The following is a 15,320-nucleotide window of genomic DNA, read 5'->3' on the forward strand; positions in this document are numbered from 1 at the left end:
AACTCAATTAATGTTCATGTTCTAAGTACAAACTTAAATTTAAATTATTTATTTTAATGAATAATTTAAAAGATTCGTTGTCAAATTGAGTGTTTAGTAGTTCATGAATGATTTGACTCATTTGTAGCTCTAAATATAAGAGTGACGGATTGCAGTGACTAAGAAAAGTATGTTGATGACATAATTTTTTGATAAATTAATTAACTGACAAAAATTAATGACTTTATGTTCAACAGTTTATTCAATAACTTCTTATCATGGTGATGCAATTTTAAGTAAGAAACAAATTTTGTAATATTCTTAGTGAATAAATCTAATGATTGAAATAAATTAATAATACAGTAATAAAAGATTATCATTAAAGAGAAGACACAATGATTCGATGGATTTAGATAACTTTCAATTGACTTTAGTTTATGAGAAAATAGTTAAGGAAGTATTTAGTTATTAATCCATAATTAATGGCATAGCATAATTGATAGTATTTATATCTCAGCGAAATTACTAGATTTATGTATATGAAGTGGGTTATAAAAATAAACAAATTAAAAAATATTTATATGAACTTGCCCTGACCCGCCCAAAACCCGTCCAACCCGGTAACCCGTACATCTGCCGCCCCGCCCCGCCCCACCCGGCCCGGCCAAGCCCTACAACAGTCAAGAAAATGGACGGTTGAAAGTTTGAAACCGGCCCTTGGGCAGAATCGCAGCGACGGTGAATATTATATTCAAAATAGGTAAACTTTGTTGCTTTGGTCACAAGTCGGAAGTCATAGCACAGGCCCAAATCCTCTTATCTTGTTGAAGAACACAGGAAGAGGAAGAGGAAGAGGAAGAGGAAGAAAATGGCAACACCCATAGCTGGGGTGGGTCTCTCTTGGCCTTCGAAGTCATCTCGCCGACCCTTTTCGAATCCTTCTCGATCTTCTCGTTCTTCTGTGAAAATGGCCGTCTCAGTTGAAGAGAAGAAGAAGAATTTCTCTATTCAGAAGTCAGAGGAAGCCTTCGATGCCGCCAAGGTACAATTGACATCCTCCCTTCCCTATTTTGAATGCAGGGTGGTCTTATTTTTGCTTAATTTCTGCTGCCGTTCCTTCTTTTATCTTCTAGAATTATGCCTCGAAGTGGGTTTGTTTTCAATCTTGAAAATGTGATGATCTTATTTTTTGTTTAATTTTTCCTGCTATCCTTCTTTTAATCTACTTAAATTATGCCTCGAGTTGACTTTTTTCTTTTTTGTTTTTAATACTTTGAAAATGAAGTGACATAACTTTCGATTAACTTCTGCTGTGTTGAATAGGAACTTCATATAATTTTGACATTGTTTTGGAAGTGCTGTATGTGGTTTGTGGAATGTTCTTTGCGATAACATTGCTTTGCTATACATGTCTTGAACTATATGGAATATAAGATTGGTTTTCTGTTGTCTAAGTGTTAGAGAAAAGTTCTGACTTGTGGGAATGGCATTCCAAATTTCAAATTGGGTTGAGAAGAAGTGTGGTTTATATTGCTAAATCTGCTTTATTTTAGCTGACTTTGTTCGTGTTATATAACCAGTCAGCTAGAATTTTGCCTTTGATATTGCAGAAAGTTTGATCAATTCAAACCAAGGAGCCTTTCCTCAGTTGTTATCAAGGTGAGGGAGGTGTGTGGGTTGTATTGTGTGAATATTTGCATTTGAGGGGAAAGAAAAAAAAGATTGCAAAAAATTCTCTTGGGTTTTCAGTTTGTCACATATAGTGTTTTATAGATAAATCGTTAAAATCTGGGCACCATGATTGTTGAACACAAGTGTCTGCATATGTTTGTATTTTTTATTTTTAGTTAAGCAAAGACGTCGTATTTCCTTAAGTGTCCAAGTGGTTTCATGCACATGGTACATGGATGGATACGAGTGGTGCCAGCAACTGTCCAAAACACTAGTTAATTGGTAAAAGCATCCTACTTTAGTAGCTTATTCTTTTTACAAAGATCCAACTTATAGGTATCATGCTAATTGATGAAGTGAAGTTACGAACTTATATGCTGATAAAATATTTTTCTGGTCAGCTGGTTGGGATCAATAAATGGACATTCTAATGTGATGCAATGGTTAATTTCTTTGAGTTCTCTGCTCAAGTATTTCTTCTGGAGCTAGTTAGGTACCCCACAGAAACTGGTTGTATTTAAGGGGTAAGATGGGAGGAACAGCAAAATTGGCCTTTCTGACTTATATCTGCTTGATATGTCCCAACAAGTTGAGTCTGAAAAAAGGTCTAGGTTTCTGTTAAGCAGACGAAATTTTACCTTTTGACATGGGCAATAATGTCAGCCCCAAAATTAGTTACTCATCTGGGAGAGGAATATGCAATCCAATGTTCAAATCTTACAGCCTCTGCTTTATAGGTTGTAAAATTGCACATTGTAAACTCGAATGGCAGTGGGCATTTTTGGGAGCAAATGCATAAGAATTTTTGGGAGCAAATGCATAAGAATTTCAGTTACATATCAATAACATATGAAAGTTTTTCAAATAGTTGCCAATTTTCTGTCCGTGTATTTTCTCTTGCATCCTCAAAATGCAAACTGAGGGAACGGGCATGTTTCAATTTCGTTTCCTTCCAAAAGAGATTATGTTTTGATGGAGATAAAGGGAAATTTTATTAAATTTTTGGGTAGTTTATGAATAGTGGAGGTCCTGCAGGATTATAGTTGAGAAAATGCCAAAAGTACCACAAATAGAGTTAAAATGGCTTTGTGTCAGTTTTGGCTGATTCGACCCTGTGATATGCCTGGTCAGGTCTACTCAAATGCATAAAAAACCTTGCTCATAGTATTGCTACCTTCATGCCTAAGCTCTAACTATATCTTCTAGTAGATGGCAATGGATGAACATGATTAGTTTCACACCCCTCCTATTTTCCCCATCCAAACTATGAAAACTGTTTTTTAGTTGAGATTCATTTTTATAATTTTACTTTGAGTTGGCCTTTCAGTATTTATTTTTTTCTTATTTTTCTGGTTAGGCTGATTTCTTTGATTATTAATTTATGGGACACTATTGTAGGAGCTGATGCCTGGAGGTGTAAATTCTCCTGTGCGTGCATTCAAATCCGTTGGTGGACAACCTATTGTGATTGATTCCGTCAAGGGCTCCCACATGTGGGACATAGATGGCAATGAGTATGTTGACTATGTTGGTTCCTGGGGGCCAGCAATAATTGGTCATGCAGATGATGAGGTTATTTTCTTTCTACCATTTGCTACTTACATTTTCGGCACTGGAGTATTGATATGCATAATGCAATTATCATCTATGATCAACTTTTGAGTGTTTTGCATTTTTTTTCCTTTTCCTTCAGGGACATATTGTATTTTGTTTTGGTTATACAGATCATCCGGTCCTGCTTCTAGATTCATTCTGTAGTTGATAGGAATCTTTATTTTCTACTACATTTGTTATGCATTTTTTGCTCTAAAATCATTGTTTTTTTTAGGACATTAGTTATCATATCTCATTTTAGTCAATAGGAAACCCCTCTTGAGTAAGGTGTTGGAAGGTTAGAAGCACTTTTCTGAAACAGGGCCATCACTTTATCCTGCATGGCAGTGTCCGAGTGAGCAGCTCTCCTGTCTGCACAGGAAAAATGATTCAAAAATTTGAAAATTATGGTGTCAATTTTTCCTTGGCAGCCCCTTGAATGAGATTGCTAGAAGTGTATCCAATTCTCTACTATACTCATTAAATCCTCACAAATGTTTTCTTTGAAAGCCATAATTTTGCATTCAAATAATCTTGGACTAACCTTTACCTGCAGGTACTTGCAGCTTTGGCTGAGACAATGAAGAAAGGAACCAGCTTTGGTGCTCCTTGTTTACTAGAAAATGTTCTAGCCGAGATGGTAATATCAGCTGTTCCAAGCATAGAAATGGTTCGGTTTGTCAATTCAGGCACAGAAGCATGCATGGGTGTCCTCCGCCTTGCCCGTGCTTTCACTAGACGGGAGAAGATCATCAAATTTGAGGGTTGCTACCATGGCCATGCTGATCCATTCCTTGTTAAGGCAGGTAGTGGGGTTGCCACCCTTGGGCTTCCTGATTCCCCTGGCGTCCCCAGAGGAGCGACTTACAATACTCTAACTTCCCCCTTCAATGACATTTCAACTGTTGAAAATCTATTTTCTACTCACAAAGGAGAGATTGCTGGAGTTATCCTTGAACCTGTGGTTGGGAACTCTGGTTTCATTCCTCCCAAACCCGAGTTCCTTAATGCTCTCCATAGTATCACTAGGGAAAACGGTGCCCTTCTCATCTTTGATGAAGTTATGACTGGGTTCCGTTTGTCTTATGGTGGAGCTCAGGAGTATTTTGGCATGACCCCTGATTTAACTACGCTTGGAAAGATTATTGGTGGAGGTCTTCCTGTTGGTGCATATGGAGGAAGGAGAGAGATCATGGAGATGGTGGCACCTGCTGGACCAATGTACCAGGCTGGGACCTTGAGTGGAAACCCATTGGCAATGACTGCTGGAATCCAAACGCTTAAGCGGCTAAAAGAGCCAGGAACTTATGAATACCTGAGTAAGATCACGAGTGAGCTTGTTCAGGGCATAGTGGATTCTGGGAAAAGGGCTGGGCATGCCATATGCGGTGGTTATATAGGTGGCATGTTTGGGTTTTTCTTCACAGAGGGTCCTGTTTACAACTTTGGGGATGCCAAGAAGTGTGACACTGCAAAGTTTGCAAGGTTTTATTGGGGAATGCTGGAGGAAGGTGTTTATTTTGCTCCTTCGCAATTTGAGGCTGGGTTTACTAGCTTGGCACATAGTGCAGACGATATCCAACACACAATAGCAGCAGCTGAGAAAGTTTTCCGAAAGATTTAGAACTCCAATCTTGAGAATGCTGGCATTTACACCTTATTTAGTCCCCCATTCTCTTTTCTTCCTTAGGCATGGTTGTCTTTTTGGTAGGTGAGTTCGTGTGGGCTGTGTTGTGGGTTTTCCTCTTGAAATTTTGTATGTGTATTATCCAAATTTTTACATCTCATTGACCTAATTTTATTGTTTTTTCTTGTTGATTGTTTCGCCCCTGCTGTAAAAGCTTGTCCCTGGTCTCTAAATTACTCTCTTTCCCCCTTCTCCTGTTAAGTTGATTATTTTTTTTGTATTTAATTACTCTTGGAGAAGAGAGTTGTTCTGACCTCTTTCAATGAAAATGAATAGAGGTGTTTGTGGGAACCAAGAATCAGGTTTGCTTGTGCATATGTATGTAAATCTTAGATGGGTCCTTCAATTCTTGCAGAAATTATTTTCAAATTTTTTGTGATGAGTCTAGCATTCGTAAGGTTTCAAAATTTTCAAATCTTTCTTTACATTTGAAATTGGGACACTTATACCCCTTATCTTTTTTTGGTTAAATATTAAAAGAGATTCTTATTTTGTGTCAAACCTCAAAGGAGGTTTATAGAGTTTTCGAAACCTCAAGGATACTTTTTTTTCCTGCCGAATGGATGTGGAATTTTTTTATAATGCATAATTGTAGGAGAAGTTTGTATCTTTTCACGAGTCTCAAGGGTAACCAATGTAAATTGTGATTATAAGCCCAGTACAGATAAAATTATGAGAAGGAAGAAAAAAGAATTAACTATTATATGACTTGCCCAGTTCTAAACTGCATAGAAGAGTAGAGGGTTCTAAGCCACTGTCAAATGCAAATGAACAAGAAACAATAATTGGCTTCATGAAGAGGGCAGCAAAGAAGAAAGGAACAAGGAGTAAATGTTTTGAAGCTTCACAGAAATGTCAATTTTATATAATGCTCTTTAAGTTGTTTTCAGTCGCCACTGCCCCACACATGGTGCAGACTGGTTACAACAAAAATTGTCAGCCTATTAAATTCTTTGACACTATATTTGAAAAGTCCTGAATTTGAGTAAAATATAATAAAAAATTATATTAAAATTTATCCAAATCCATTTGATTCAAATTCAAGGTTTGAATTCTATACTCCCAAACATTAGGTGAGATCATTTATCAATATGTTGCAATCCATGATATCAAGTGGGCACCTGAAGCTACACACAAACGCACAATAACAAGATGAATCAATTTCTCTTATATGAGCTCATATTTTATATACTCATTAAATTTGGACCCAATATTACTATACAATGGAGTTTCGTAAAGAATTCGAGCTTTTACTCTTATGATTCATTTTTTTGAATTTTCAAAATATATCCCAAAAAAAAAAAAATTATGATTACTTATTATAAATAAATTTTTTTTAGAATTTTTTTTCAAAAAATATGAATTTTCTTAAAAAGATAATTTAAAATTATATTGTTAAAAGAAATACTCATCAAACCTTACTTACCAACACATATACTTAATTGAAGTATTTTTGATAATAAATACTTTATTTTTTAAGACGTTTGGAGATGTCCAAACGGGACTTAATGAGCTCTGTTGCCCCTTGCTTGTTTCAGTGGAAAACATTTTGTCACTCTCAATTTCTCTGTCTAGCCCAATGAAAAAGACATCCATAGACTCCATTTGGATCTCACTAAAAATAAAAATATAAAGAGAAAAAGGATAGGTGAGTTTCAAGATGCTAACCAAAGCTGTTGCTGCAATTGTGGCTGCAGTCATGTTACAATGTCCCCTGCTGGGGGGTTTGAGAAGTTCTCAAGGTTTGACGATGCTTAGCAAAGGAGTCCATGTTAAGACTTTCTTTACCATCTGCTCCTGTTCTTCCATCTTTTGAAAATCCAAACAAAGTGCTATTACCATTCTGCTGCCTGTGTACATCTATGGTTAGCAAATATAGGATAATAGGAACTTGGGCCATAGCTTAGGTCATTTGGATTATGGATTCTTATTGTTTGTGAGGACCGACAAATAATTATAATCCTATATTTGGAAAGACTTTCGATTTGAATTTTTATTGAATTTGGAGAAGATATAGTATAAAATTATATTAAAAATATATTTAAATTCAAAGTCTGAAATTCATACGTAGTGTGAAAGGTCATCGGTTGAATTCTCTAAGAGAACACCTTTAAGTTATCTGATGCCAACTATAATGGCCGTGATCAATTCATCTTGGACTTGGCAAGAGGTAAAAGTCCAAAGAGGCCCAGCCATCTTAGGTTCATGATCGTCATTTGTGTGTGGGGAGACGACCAACAATCATGCTAAGCCGAATAAGGGCTTGGGTCAACAATCATGTCTTTGAATCGTACCGATCCTCCACCCGAGTTGACATTTTTTTTTCTAACCCAATATTTCTTAATGGCATCCGAGGTTTAGTGGTGAAACCCACTAAATATGATTCCAACACGAAGTTCCAAATGAATTTATTTAATCCTAATTACATGTCCATTCTAGTGAATCAATTCTTGCACACCAAACGTGGTCTAAAATATTGATTAGATGTAAATTCACTCTTGCATTGAGCGATTGTTGAGAAAGAAGAGCAAAAAGATGAATCTTCATGTTCTCTTTTGACCACTTCAAGTAATTATTCTCTATGACCAAACAAAGCATTAAAGTGATTCCTTGAGAAGGCACCATGTTGATTTGCACAAAAATAATGAATGCATCAATTAATATTATATGTAACCTAACTTTTTTCTCTTCTTGATTGTATTTTTAAAAAAATTTGAATGCAGTCAAGTCACAGGTTTTCTCTTGTTCATCCTCAATTTTTTTTATGCTACCTTTGGAAGCATAAATTTTAAACCTTAAATTTAAATTTAAATAAATTTCAATATAATTTTATAAAATATTTTATCTAAATTCAATACAAATTTAAATCTTAAACCTCCCCAAACAAAAAAGAATAAGACATACTCTTCAACTGTGTTTTTTCATTTCATTTGAAGCTCAAAAATTTTTAAATGCTCAAAAATTTTTAAATTAAAAAATATTTTTAAAAAATACTCTTTTCCAATGTTTAACTATCAAGGGGAATAAAAATAAAAATAACACTCACAACTTAACATTGGGGGTTACCAAGAAGTTACTCAACACTATAAAGTTAAAATACAATCTTGATTGCTCTATTTTTTATTTATTTTTTAATTCTATCCTAATCACTAGGGTCCTACTTAAACCTTGGAAACAAAAGATACAATAAATTGACTTCTCTCAATCTACACAATTAAGATTCAAAACTTACATATATATCTCACTTACATGAGTTCAAATATTAACATGACAATCTAAAAACTAACATAACATTTTATAATTTAAAAGTTGCAAATCGCTAAGTGCTAAGTGAAATTCTATGACTTGCAAATCACAATTCTTAGGAGAATAAACCGTTAGAATTAGCACCATCTCTGAGAGACAGCTTCACATTGAAAGTGAATTCATAGGCTTACACCTTATTCCTCAGTTAGCATTCAAAATCTTGTAATCACTTTTCAGATCTAGAGCCCAGCCACATGCACAGAAACATAAACTCAATTTTTGAAAATTAATTGAAAATTTTCTCTTTTTACATTAGTAGGTTCATCCAACTTCATATTACATCTGCACATCAAGCTACTTCTAAAACAGACTCGGAGAGAGAGAGACAGAGAGCAGAAGGAAGAAGGGGGAAACCTACTGAAAGTCATGAACAATAATGATTTCATATGAACATATCATTACTACTATAGGCCTGTATAATGAATGCTGCCAGAACAAACCACAAGACTTGGGGAGCACTGGTTTGTCTCTACTGTGCATGCTCGCATCAGCTTTTTCACTTTTACAATATGGAGCATGAGCAAACAATTTTCCTCGGCGAATCTTCGACCTTCTTTTCTGTTCAGAAATGCCAGATATACACGAACCAGATAAAGTAGTTCTCAGCAATCAAGAACTCAAGAGAACAGATATAACAGGAATGCAACAAGGATTGAGAAGATGAATGTCTAAGAAGTAGATCCCAACTCACAAGAGATTAACTGACAACGGAAGATAATTTAAACAATTTCTCTTACAGTGTCGAGGAGCATAAATTTTGGACCTTGAATTTCAATTTTGGTGGACTGGAATAAATTTCAATAAATTTTGTATTACATCTTATTCGAATCCAACACAAATCCAAATCTAGGACCTCTCCAAACATAATTTAAAAAAAAAAGGGGGGGGGGGGGGTGAAAGCTACAGGTTTTAGCCTTGTGAATAGCTTTATTTGTGTTGCAACCATATGTAGTCACAAATATAGGTACAAAGCCAAGGGCTAGCTCAGTGGTAAAAGCAGTTCCAACCATGACAAGTTCATGGGTTGAGCATTATCCCCTTTTGACCCCCCCACCCCTACACAATCCAATGTACCCAAAAAATTGACAGAAGTGAATGCACCTGAGAATGAAAATAGAATTATTTTATAGTGCTTTTCATTTTCCAACAATATCAGCATGGCAATAAAAAGAAGGAATGACAGGTGAAGCTCAAGCATCTGACCATACTCTATTTCACCACAATGGAGGAACTTCTCGTGCATACTTCAAAATTCACACATATAACGACTACAAGAATGAGAAGATGCCTACACAAGAAATCTCATATCACAATGTTTGAAAAGGAAATGCCTGGAATATTAAAGCTGGCTACAGATGAGCGTCCAAATCTTAACCATCACGTTCCATAACAGCATGAGGAACATATAATGATTTAACACTGAACTGTGCTTCATACAGTCTAAACATGCTGTAACGTAGTTCTTAAAAGAATATCTAACCTAAAAAACAAAATTGGTTCTTAACAGAAAAATATACCTGTCTTCGTTTTTGCTAAAGATGGCTGTACAACAACATGCATAACGATAACCCCTCCTGGAAGCTCCCCAAAAGGCATTTTACACTGGCCAACAGTCTTGTTGTTCTCCAAAATTTTCCCAGAAGTTATCAGTTTGACTTCATTCGCTGCCTTCGGTGTAATTGTTTTATCTAAAAATAACCGATAGAGAAATTAAATAATACACAAGGAAGACACACTCTGTCCAAGCCCCCATCTCAAAAGAAAATACCAATGGAACCCAAAAATAGCATTTAATTCAGATGGTACTTCCCTACCTGTTACTACATAAAAGAGCTAGTCAATGAGCGCAAAAATAAATTATCATACAAAAGGCACCATCATGATTCAGATGTCCAAGGAGATGAAAACATCAAATGGAATACAAGCTGCACAAATGTAGCTTAATAAATGCCAAATAAGTGAATATATTTATCATCACTATGCCATATATTGACATGAACCTAGTAAAATATCCCAGCCTATGGTCATTTGAATGTCTCAATAAATTATAAAAATAATTTGTTCAATTATCATATCCAAGAAACATTCAAACTTTTTCATCCCCTTCCCAACCCTCTTTGCCCGACGTTCTTCCCCACCTAATTTACATTTTTCTTAGAAATATGAGGGAACAAAAAAATTTAAATATCATTCTTGAAGATGGTATCTCTTGGCATCTCTGCCACGCTCAAACCCAATTCTTGTCCATCTAAAAAGTAATCCATTTGATGAGTGCATATACAACTACAAAAAAAAAATAAGAGAGAGAGAGAGATCATTATTGATGATGGCGCATTCCCCACTAAAAAAAGTTCACATAATACAAGGTTGAGGAACTGTGTTTGGCTTAACATGCTAATGTTACGCATTTAATTCGGATGCACCGCTTTCCTTCAGGCCTTGTTGCTGTCAAGCACAGCCTTGGCTTCTAAAGCACTCAATTAACCAGATTTCTTATTCCAAAAACAAGTGAACACTTAACAGTGACTATATTACGATATTACCAACTATTACTAGAAAAGCAATATTGCAACATATTTTGCTTAGGTAAGTGGCATAGAACAAGCAGCAGGGCAATCGATGGACTCTTGAAGGAGGCTGATTAACAAGCATCATGTTAAGGGTTTATTAGTTTCCCTGTATATACTAGCAGGTTGCATTGTCGTTGGTGGTTAATGTGAATTTGTATTAAGTTGAACATGAGCATCACCCCCCCCCCCCCCCAAGTCCCCCTATCTTCGTCCTCCTCTCTTTTCTGTTCTTCAGTTCTTCCTTCCTTCTTCCTCTATTAATCTTCCAATTTCTCTCTTGGCGGTACTTCCGCATTGATGTTCTGCATAAGTAAGGTAATTGTTATGTTTACAGTCATTCAAAATTTTCATAAAATGCTCAGCCATACCATTGATAGTTTGCGCTAGACGGAAGGGAGATGAGGAATACTTTTTTAGCTTTTTCAATCCCTTTTGCAAACAGTTCTAGAACAGCTCCAATGTTAATAATTAAGCAAAGTGCGGGATAAAGAACCTTAATAAAATTTCAATTAGAGTAAAATAAACATGTCAAAACTCAGAAGCTGTGCCTGAATCCAACAAACTCAAAAAAAATAGCAGTGGCAGAAGCAAGTTGTGCAAGACTCAGAGCCCAATCCACCAACCAACTAGAGCACAATCCATCAATAACCCCTCCGTATGTGCGGGTAAGGATGTGGGCATGAGTGCAGCAAAGCCAGAAATCTCCAAGTCAATGTTGAACCGCACAGCCAGCGAGAATATCCTTCCTTCCCTAAAAGAAGAACTGAATTACAATCACAAAGCCCAGGAAAACAAGCAATTGGTACAGTAGAAGAGTAGACTTCACTCTTTAGCTTCAACTTTGGTTTTGACTTGAATTACCCCAATTTGACCTGGGTTTCCTTCAAAAAGACATCGCATGATTGACAACTGCTAGGATTGACTAGGGATTTGAAGACAATTTATTGCCAAAGTTTATAAACTTTTTATTGGCATTACCAAGTTCTTCTCTTCACTAAGTTCACTTTTAAATGTATAACTAAACAAGCACTAAACAAGAAAATGAGAGCGGATATAACACTTGTAGCCCAAGCAAGGTGTCATGGTCCCACATCGGATACATACTAGGAAGATCTTGGGCTTATAAGGAGGGTTTGGGTTCCAACTAAAGTGAGGTGTCTTTTATAGGACAAACCCATTAGGCCATTGGGTCCAAGCAGACAATACCTCACCAGACTCGGACCCAGAACTGTTACATTTGTTATCAAAGCCACCCTAGGGGTAATATCATGTAAGGGGATCCGCCCTGGGACTACTATCATGTAAGTGGATCTGTCTTAGGGGTACTATCATTTGAGTGGATCCTTCATGAAGGTGTAAGTCACTTTGATGAGGACGTCAGAGATCATACGAAGGGCTTATTGCGGTCTCACATCGGATATGTACTAGGGAGATCATGCTGACAGGGATGTCAGCAAATGTGTACTAGAAAAATTACACTGATGAGGGCATCCAAGATTGGACGGGAGAATCTGTCACGGTCCTACATAGAATGTGTACTAGACAGATCTTATGTTTATAAGGAAGGTTTGGACTCGAACTAAAGTGAGACGCCTTTTATAGGACAAATCCGTGAGACCAGTGGCCAAAAAAGACAATCCTGGGCCCAGTATCATTACACAAGGTGGTGGTTGCAAGAATCACTTAATCCTTGTCCTAACTCAATTACAAACCGCAAATCATTGTAGGGTATTCTGTATAATTTGGAAGAAATCAGGCAAAACTGAGGATTGGTCCAAGCAAACGTAGGATTACTTTAAATCCGGACAGAGTCAGCTCTACATTACAGCTAAGATGAACAGCAGCAACAACAACAGCGGCGAATGGGACGGCAATAAATGAAATCAAAGAAGCAAAAGGCAATACTCTGAAAACAAAAAATCATGATAAAGCAAGAATCATTTAATTCTTTGTCCTATCTTAATGACAACCTGCTATTTAATGAGGAACGTTCTCTGTTATCATGCAGAAATCAGATAAAAACGAGAATCGGCTTACAGCTACGATCAACATCAACAGCTAAAAACGAAACAACAATAATGAATAAATCCTAAACCCAGGAAAAAAATCTAACAAAATAACGTGATGCTAAAACAGGTAAAAGCCGACCTTTAGGCCATTCCAAGACGATTCTCTCCTTGAGCATGTCCACGGTCGACGCGGACGAGTACTGAAACGGTCCGATGTCGGACCCGTCATACAACCGGAACTTAATATCCACCAAATCCTCTTCCGGCATTTGCGCGAAACTCTCCGATCGGAACACAAAATCGCCGCCGGCCCAGTTCAATTCACCAACTACCAAGACTACTTTCGCGACCCAGGCCTCGCAATCGGAGTTCAATGAGATGAAAATCCAGATCGAACGATCGATTGCGGTAAAGGGTAGAGAAGGGGGGCTGAGAAACAGTGCAAAAGGGCTTCAAATCGTCAATGGCGGAGAGATCCGTGAGGGTTTGGGACGCAGAGTTTGAAAGGAGAAGGAAGAGGAAGGGGGCAGAGATGGAAATTAGAATTTGGGCAGGTGGTGGAGTTTGGTAAGGACAAGTGTTGCCTACGCAATGAATATATCTAATCCGACCGACGCGTAGCAAACGGCGTCGTTTTTCTCTGTTTGTCGCTCAACGTCGTCATTTAGCTGCGAATGGAGTCCTGCGCCGCGTGGATGAGACGGCGATTAGCGCGGCTACGGCGTGTACTGAATTATAACGGCGCAAAAAATAAATTAAATTAAATTTTGATAATTGAAATTTCGAATGCATAATATTTTATTTTTCATAATGTAATTTTATATTTTTTTATTTAGTTTTCAAGTGACGTAAAACCATAGCAAAACGAGATTATCATATCATCTACTTTAATTAATTACCATAATTAAATGATTTTCTTGCAAATATTACACTTAAATGCATATTTATTTTTTAAAATAAATGTTAAAGATAATTAATTGGCTAAAATATTATGATTAGTGTTTTAATGAAATATTTTATTATTGTTTTTATTAACAAATTTTACGAGAATCAAATTTTATTTAATTAAATAGAAAACACTCTAGTGTGATTTTGTCTTCATTTGTTGGGTTTAATTTTTATTTTTCTATATTTGTATTATTTCTATGTATGAATTCAAATTTATGTGTTTCTATGTATTATTTCTCTATATGAATTCAAATTTTATTATGAGGTTTTTTAATGTTAGAATATTATTAATGTATTTAATTATTTTTAAATATAAATTGAGCTTATGACAAATTATATAATTTAAAATTAATTTCTATCTTATAAACTCCATATCGAACTTGAAAAACGCTAAGAAAAATATTAATAAATTCACATTTTCTTATTTAATTATAAAAAAAAGTGAAAAAGAAAAAAAAAACAACAAATTTTGATTCTACACAACATCAATATTTGGTTTTCATATTTCTAATCATATTAAAATAAATTTTCATTTTGAGTAGCATTTTTAGTATAAAAAATACATAATGAAAAATAAGTTTCCTCCTTTTCCTTTTCTTTCATTTCTTCAAATAAATTCTTTTATCCAAACAAATCCTTAATAATCAATAATCAATATTCATTGTTGATAATCATATATCAAAATCCTATGTTGGGGTCACAAAACTTTAAGATCCAAAATCTTTTTATTGGGGTTATCCCACATCAGTTGTGGAAGGGGCTTGGTGATCAATTATTAAGTATGAGAGAAAGCATCACCCCATGAGTTAGTTTTTGGGGTTGAGAAGACCCAAAATCACCTAACATTGATACCAAAGTCATGGTTCTACACTCTCCCCGAGATATTAGGTACATGGGGCCGTCGATTAGGAACCTGATGTATGAGGGGGAGATTATTGGAGTTATCCCACATCGGTTGTAGAAGAGATCGAAAAACTTCATTCTATAACTTTTAGGGTTGAAAAGACTCAAGACCACGTAATATTTTTTTTCCACTCAGTCTATCAACATCCTTGTTGATGAATATGCACAAATCAAGTTCTAGTAATACTTGCTGAAATTCAACACAATTGGCTTTCAACCAACCATAAATTGAAACCCTTTACACTAACTAATCTTAACTCTAATTCCACAATATACTTGTATGATACGAAATCACTTTTGACATATACCTTTTGTGCACAAGTTTTTTAGGTTAAACTCAAATTTAAAATCGAGTATAGCTTCATTTAAACTACATTCATATATTTTGGTCATAGTAAACAATCTCAACACTTCCCAAATTAGGTTTAGCTATTCTTAGCTCATAAAACAAATCAATCCTTAAGAAACATAAGAAGGCACCACTTAAGATTTTTAGATGAAAAAATTAAATAATTGCAATTAAAATTAAGATATTTCTATTTCAAATGTCTTTTTTATACTAAGAATAGTAAGACTTCATATTAATGACTTATACTAATAAATATCATCTTAAAAAATCAAATGAATAAAATTTTTATTTTACCCAGCTTTAAA

General features: G+C 35.5%; 2 protein-coding genes and 1 long non-coding RNA gene across 3 annotated transcripts; 1 reads left to right on the top strand and 2 right to left on the bottom strand.

Moving 5' to 3' along the window:
- The first annotated feature begins 682 nt into the window (after positions 1-682).
- Positions 683-5,059, top strand: LOC131160717 (glutamate-1-semialdehyde 2,1-aminomutase, chloroplastic-like). Its single transcript, XM_058116584.1, has 3 exons — positions 683-1,021; positions 3,049-3,222; positions 3,800-5,059. The coding sequence occupies exons 1-3, from the start codon at positions 848-850 to the stop codon at positions 4,865-4,867; spliced, it is 1,416 nt and encodes a 471-aa protein (XP_057972567.1). The 5' UTR covers positions 683-847; the 3' UTR covers positions 4,868-5,059.
- A 3,384-nt stretch (positions 5,060-8,443) lies between these two features.
- On the bottom strand, positions 8,444-13,454 carry LOC131160718 (membrane-anchored ubiquitin-fold protein 3-like). The gene is made up of 3 exons (XM_058116585.1): positions 12,955-13,454; positions 9,754-9,924; positions 8,444-8,794 (listed from the first exon to the last, which is right to left on the bottom strand). The coding sequence occupies exons 1-3, from the start codon at positions 13,082-13,084 to the stop codon at positions 8,739-8,741; spliced, it is 357 nt and encodes a 118-aa protein (XP_057972568.1). The 5' UTR covers positions 13,085-13,454; the 3' UTR covers positions 8,444-8,738.
- Positions 10,280-11,552, bottom strand: LOC131160720 (uncharacterized). Its single transcript, XR_009138135.1, has 2 exons — positions 11,175-11,552; positions 10,280-11,108 (listed from the first exon to the last, which is right to left on the bottom strand). It is a non-coding gene; the product is annotated as an uncharacterized LOC131160720 (long non-coding RNA).
- Positions 13,455-15,320: the final 1,866 nt, after the last annotated feature.

This window comes from Malania oleifera, chromosome 7 (assembly GCF_029873635.1).
Source record: "Malania oleifera isolate guangnan ecotype guangnan chromosome 7, ASM2987363v1, whole genome shotgun sequence".
NCBI classification, from domain to species: Eukaryota; Viridiplantae; Streptophyta; class Magnoliopsida; order Santalales; family Ximeniaceae; genus Malania; species Malania oleifera.

What these genes read in the sequence shown, in the direction of transcription:
- LOC131160717 (XM_058116584.1), top strand. Translation starts at nt 848, where the DNA reads ATGGCAACACCCATAGCTGGGGTGGGTCTCTCTTGGCCTTCGAAGTCA. An exon ending in AAGCCTTCGATGCCGCCAAG is followed by an intron (nt 1,022 to 3,048) that starts GTACAATTGACA and finishes ACACTATTGTAG; the next exon opens with GAGCTGATGCCTGGAGGTGT. An exon ending in TTGGTCATGCAGATGATGAG is followed by an intron (nt 3,223 to 3,799) that starts GTTATTTTCTTT and finishes CTTTACCTGCAG; the next exon opens with GTACTTGCAGCTTTGGCTGA.
- LOC131160718 (XM_058116585.1), bottom strand. Translation starts at nt 13,084, where the DNA reads ATGCCGGAAGAGGATTTGGTGGATATTAAGTTCCGGTTGTATGACGGG. An exon ending in CGTCTTGGAATGGCCTAAAG is followed by an intron (nt 9,925 to 12,954) that starts GTCGGCTTTTAC and finishes GGTTATTTTTAG; the next exon opens with ATAAAACAATTACACCGAAG. An exon ending in TTTAGCAAAAACGAAGACAG is followed by an intron (nt 8,795 to 9,753) that starts GTATATTTTTCT and finishes ATTTCTGAACAG; the next exon opens with AAAAGAAGGTCGAAGATTCG.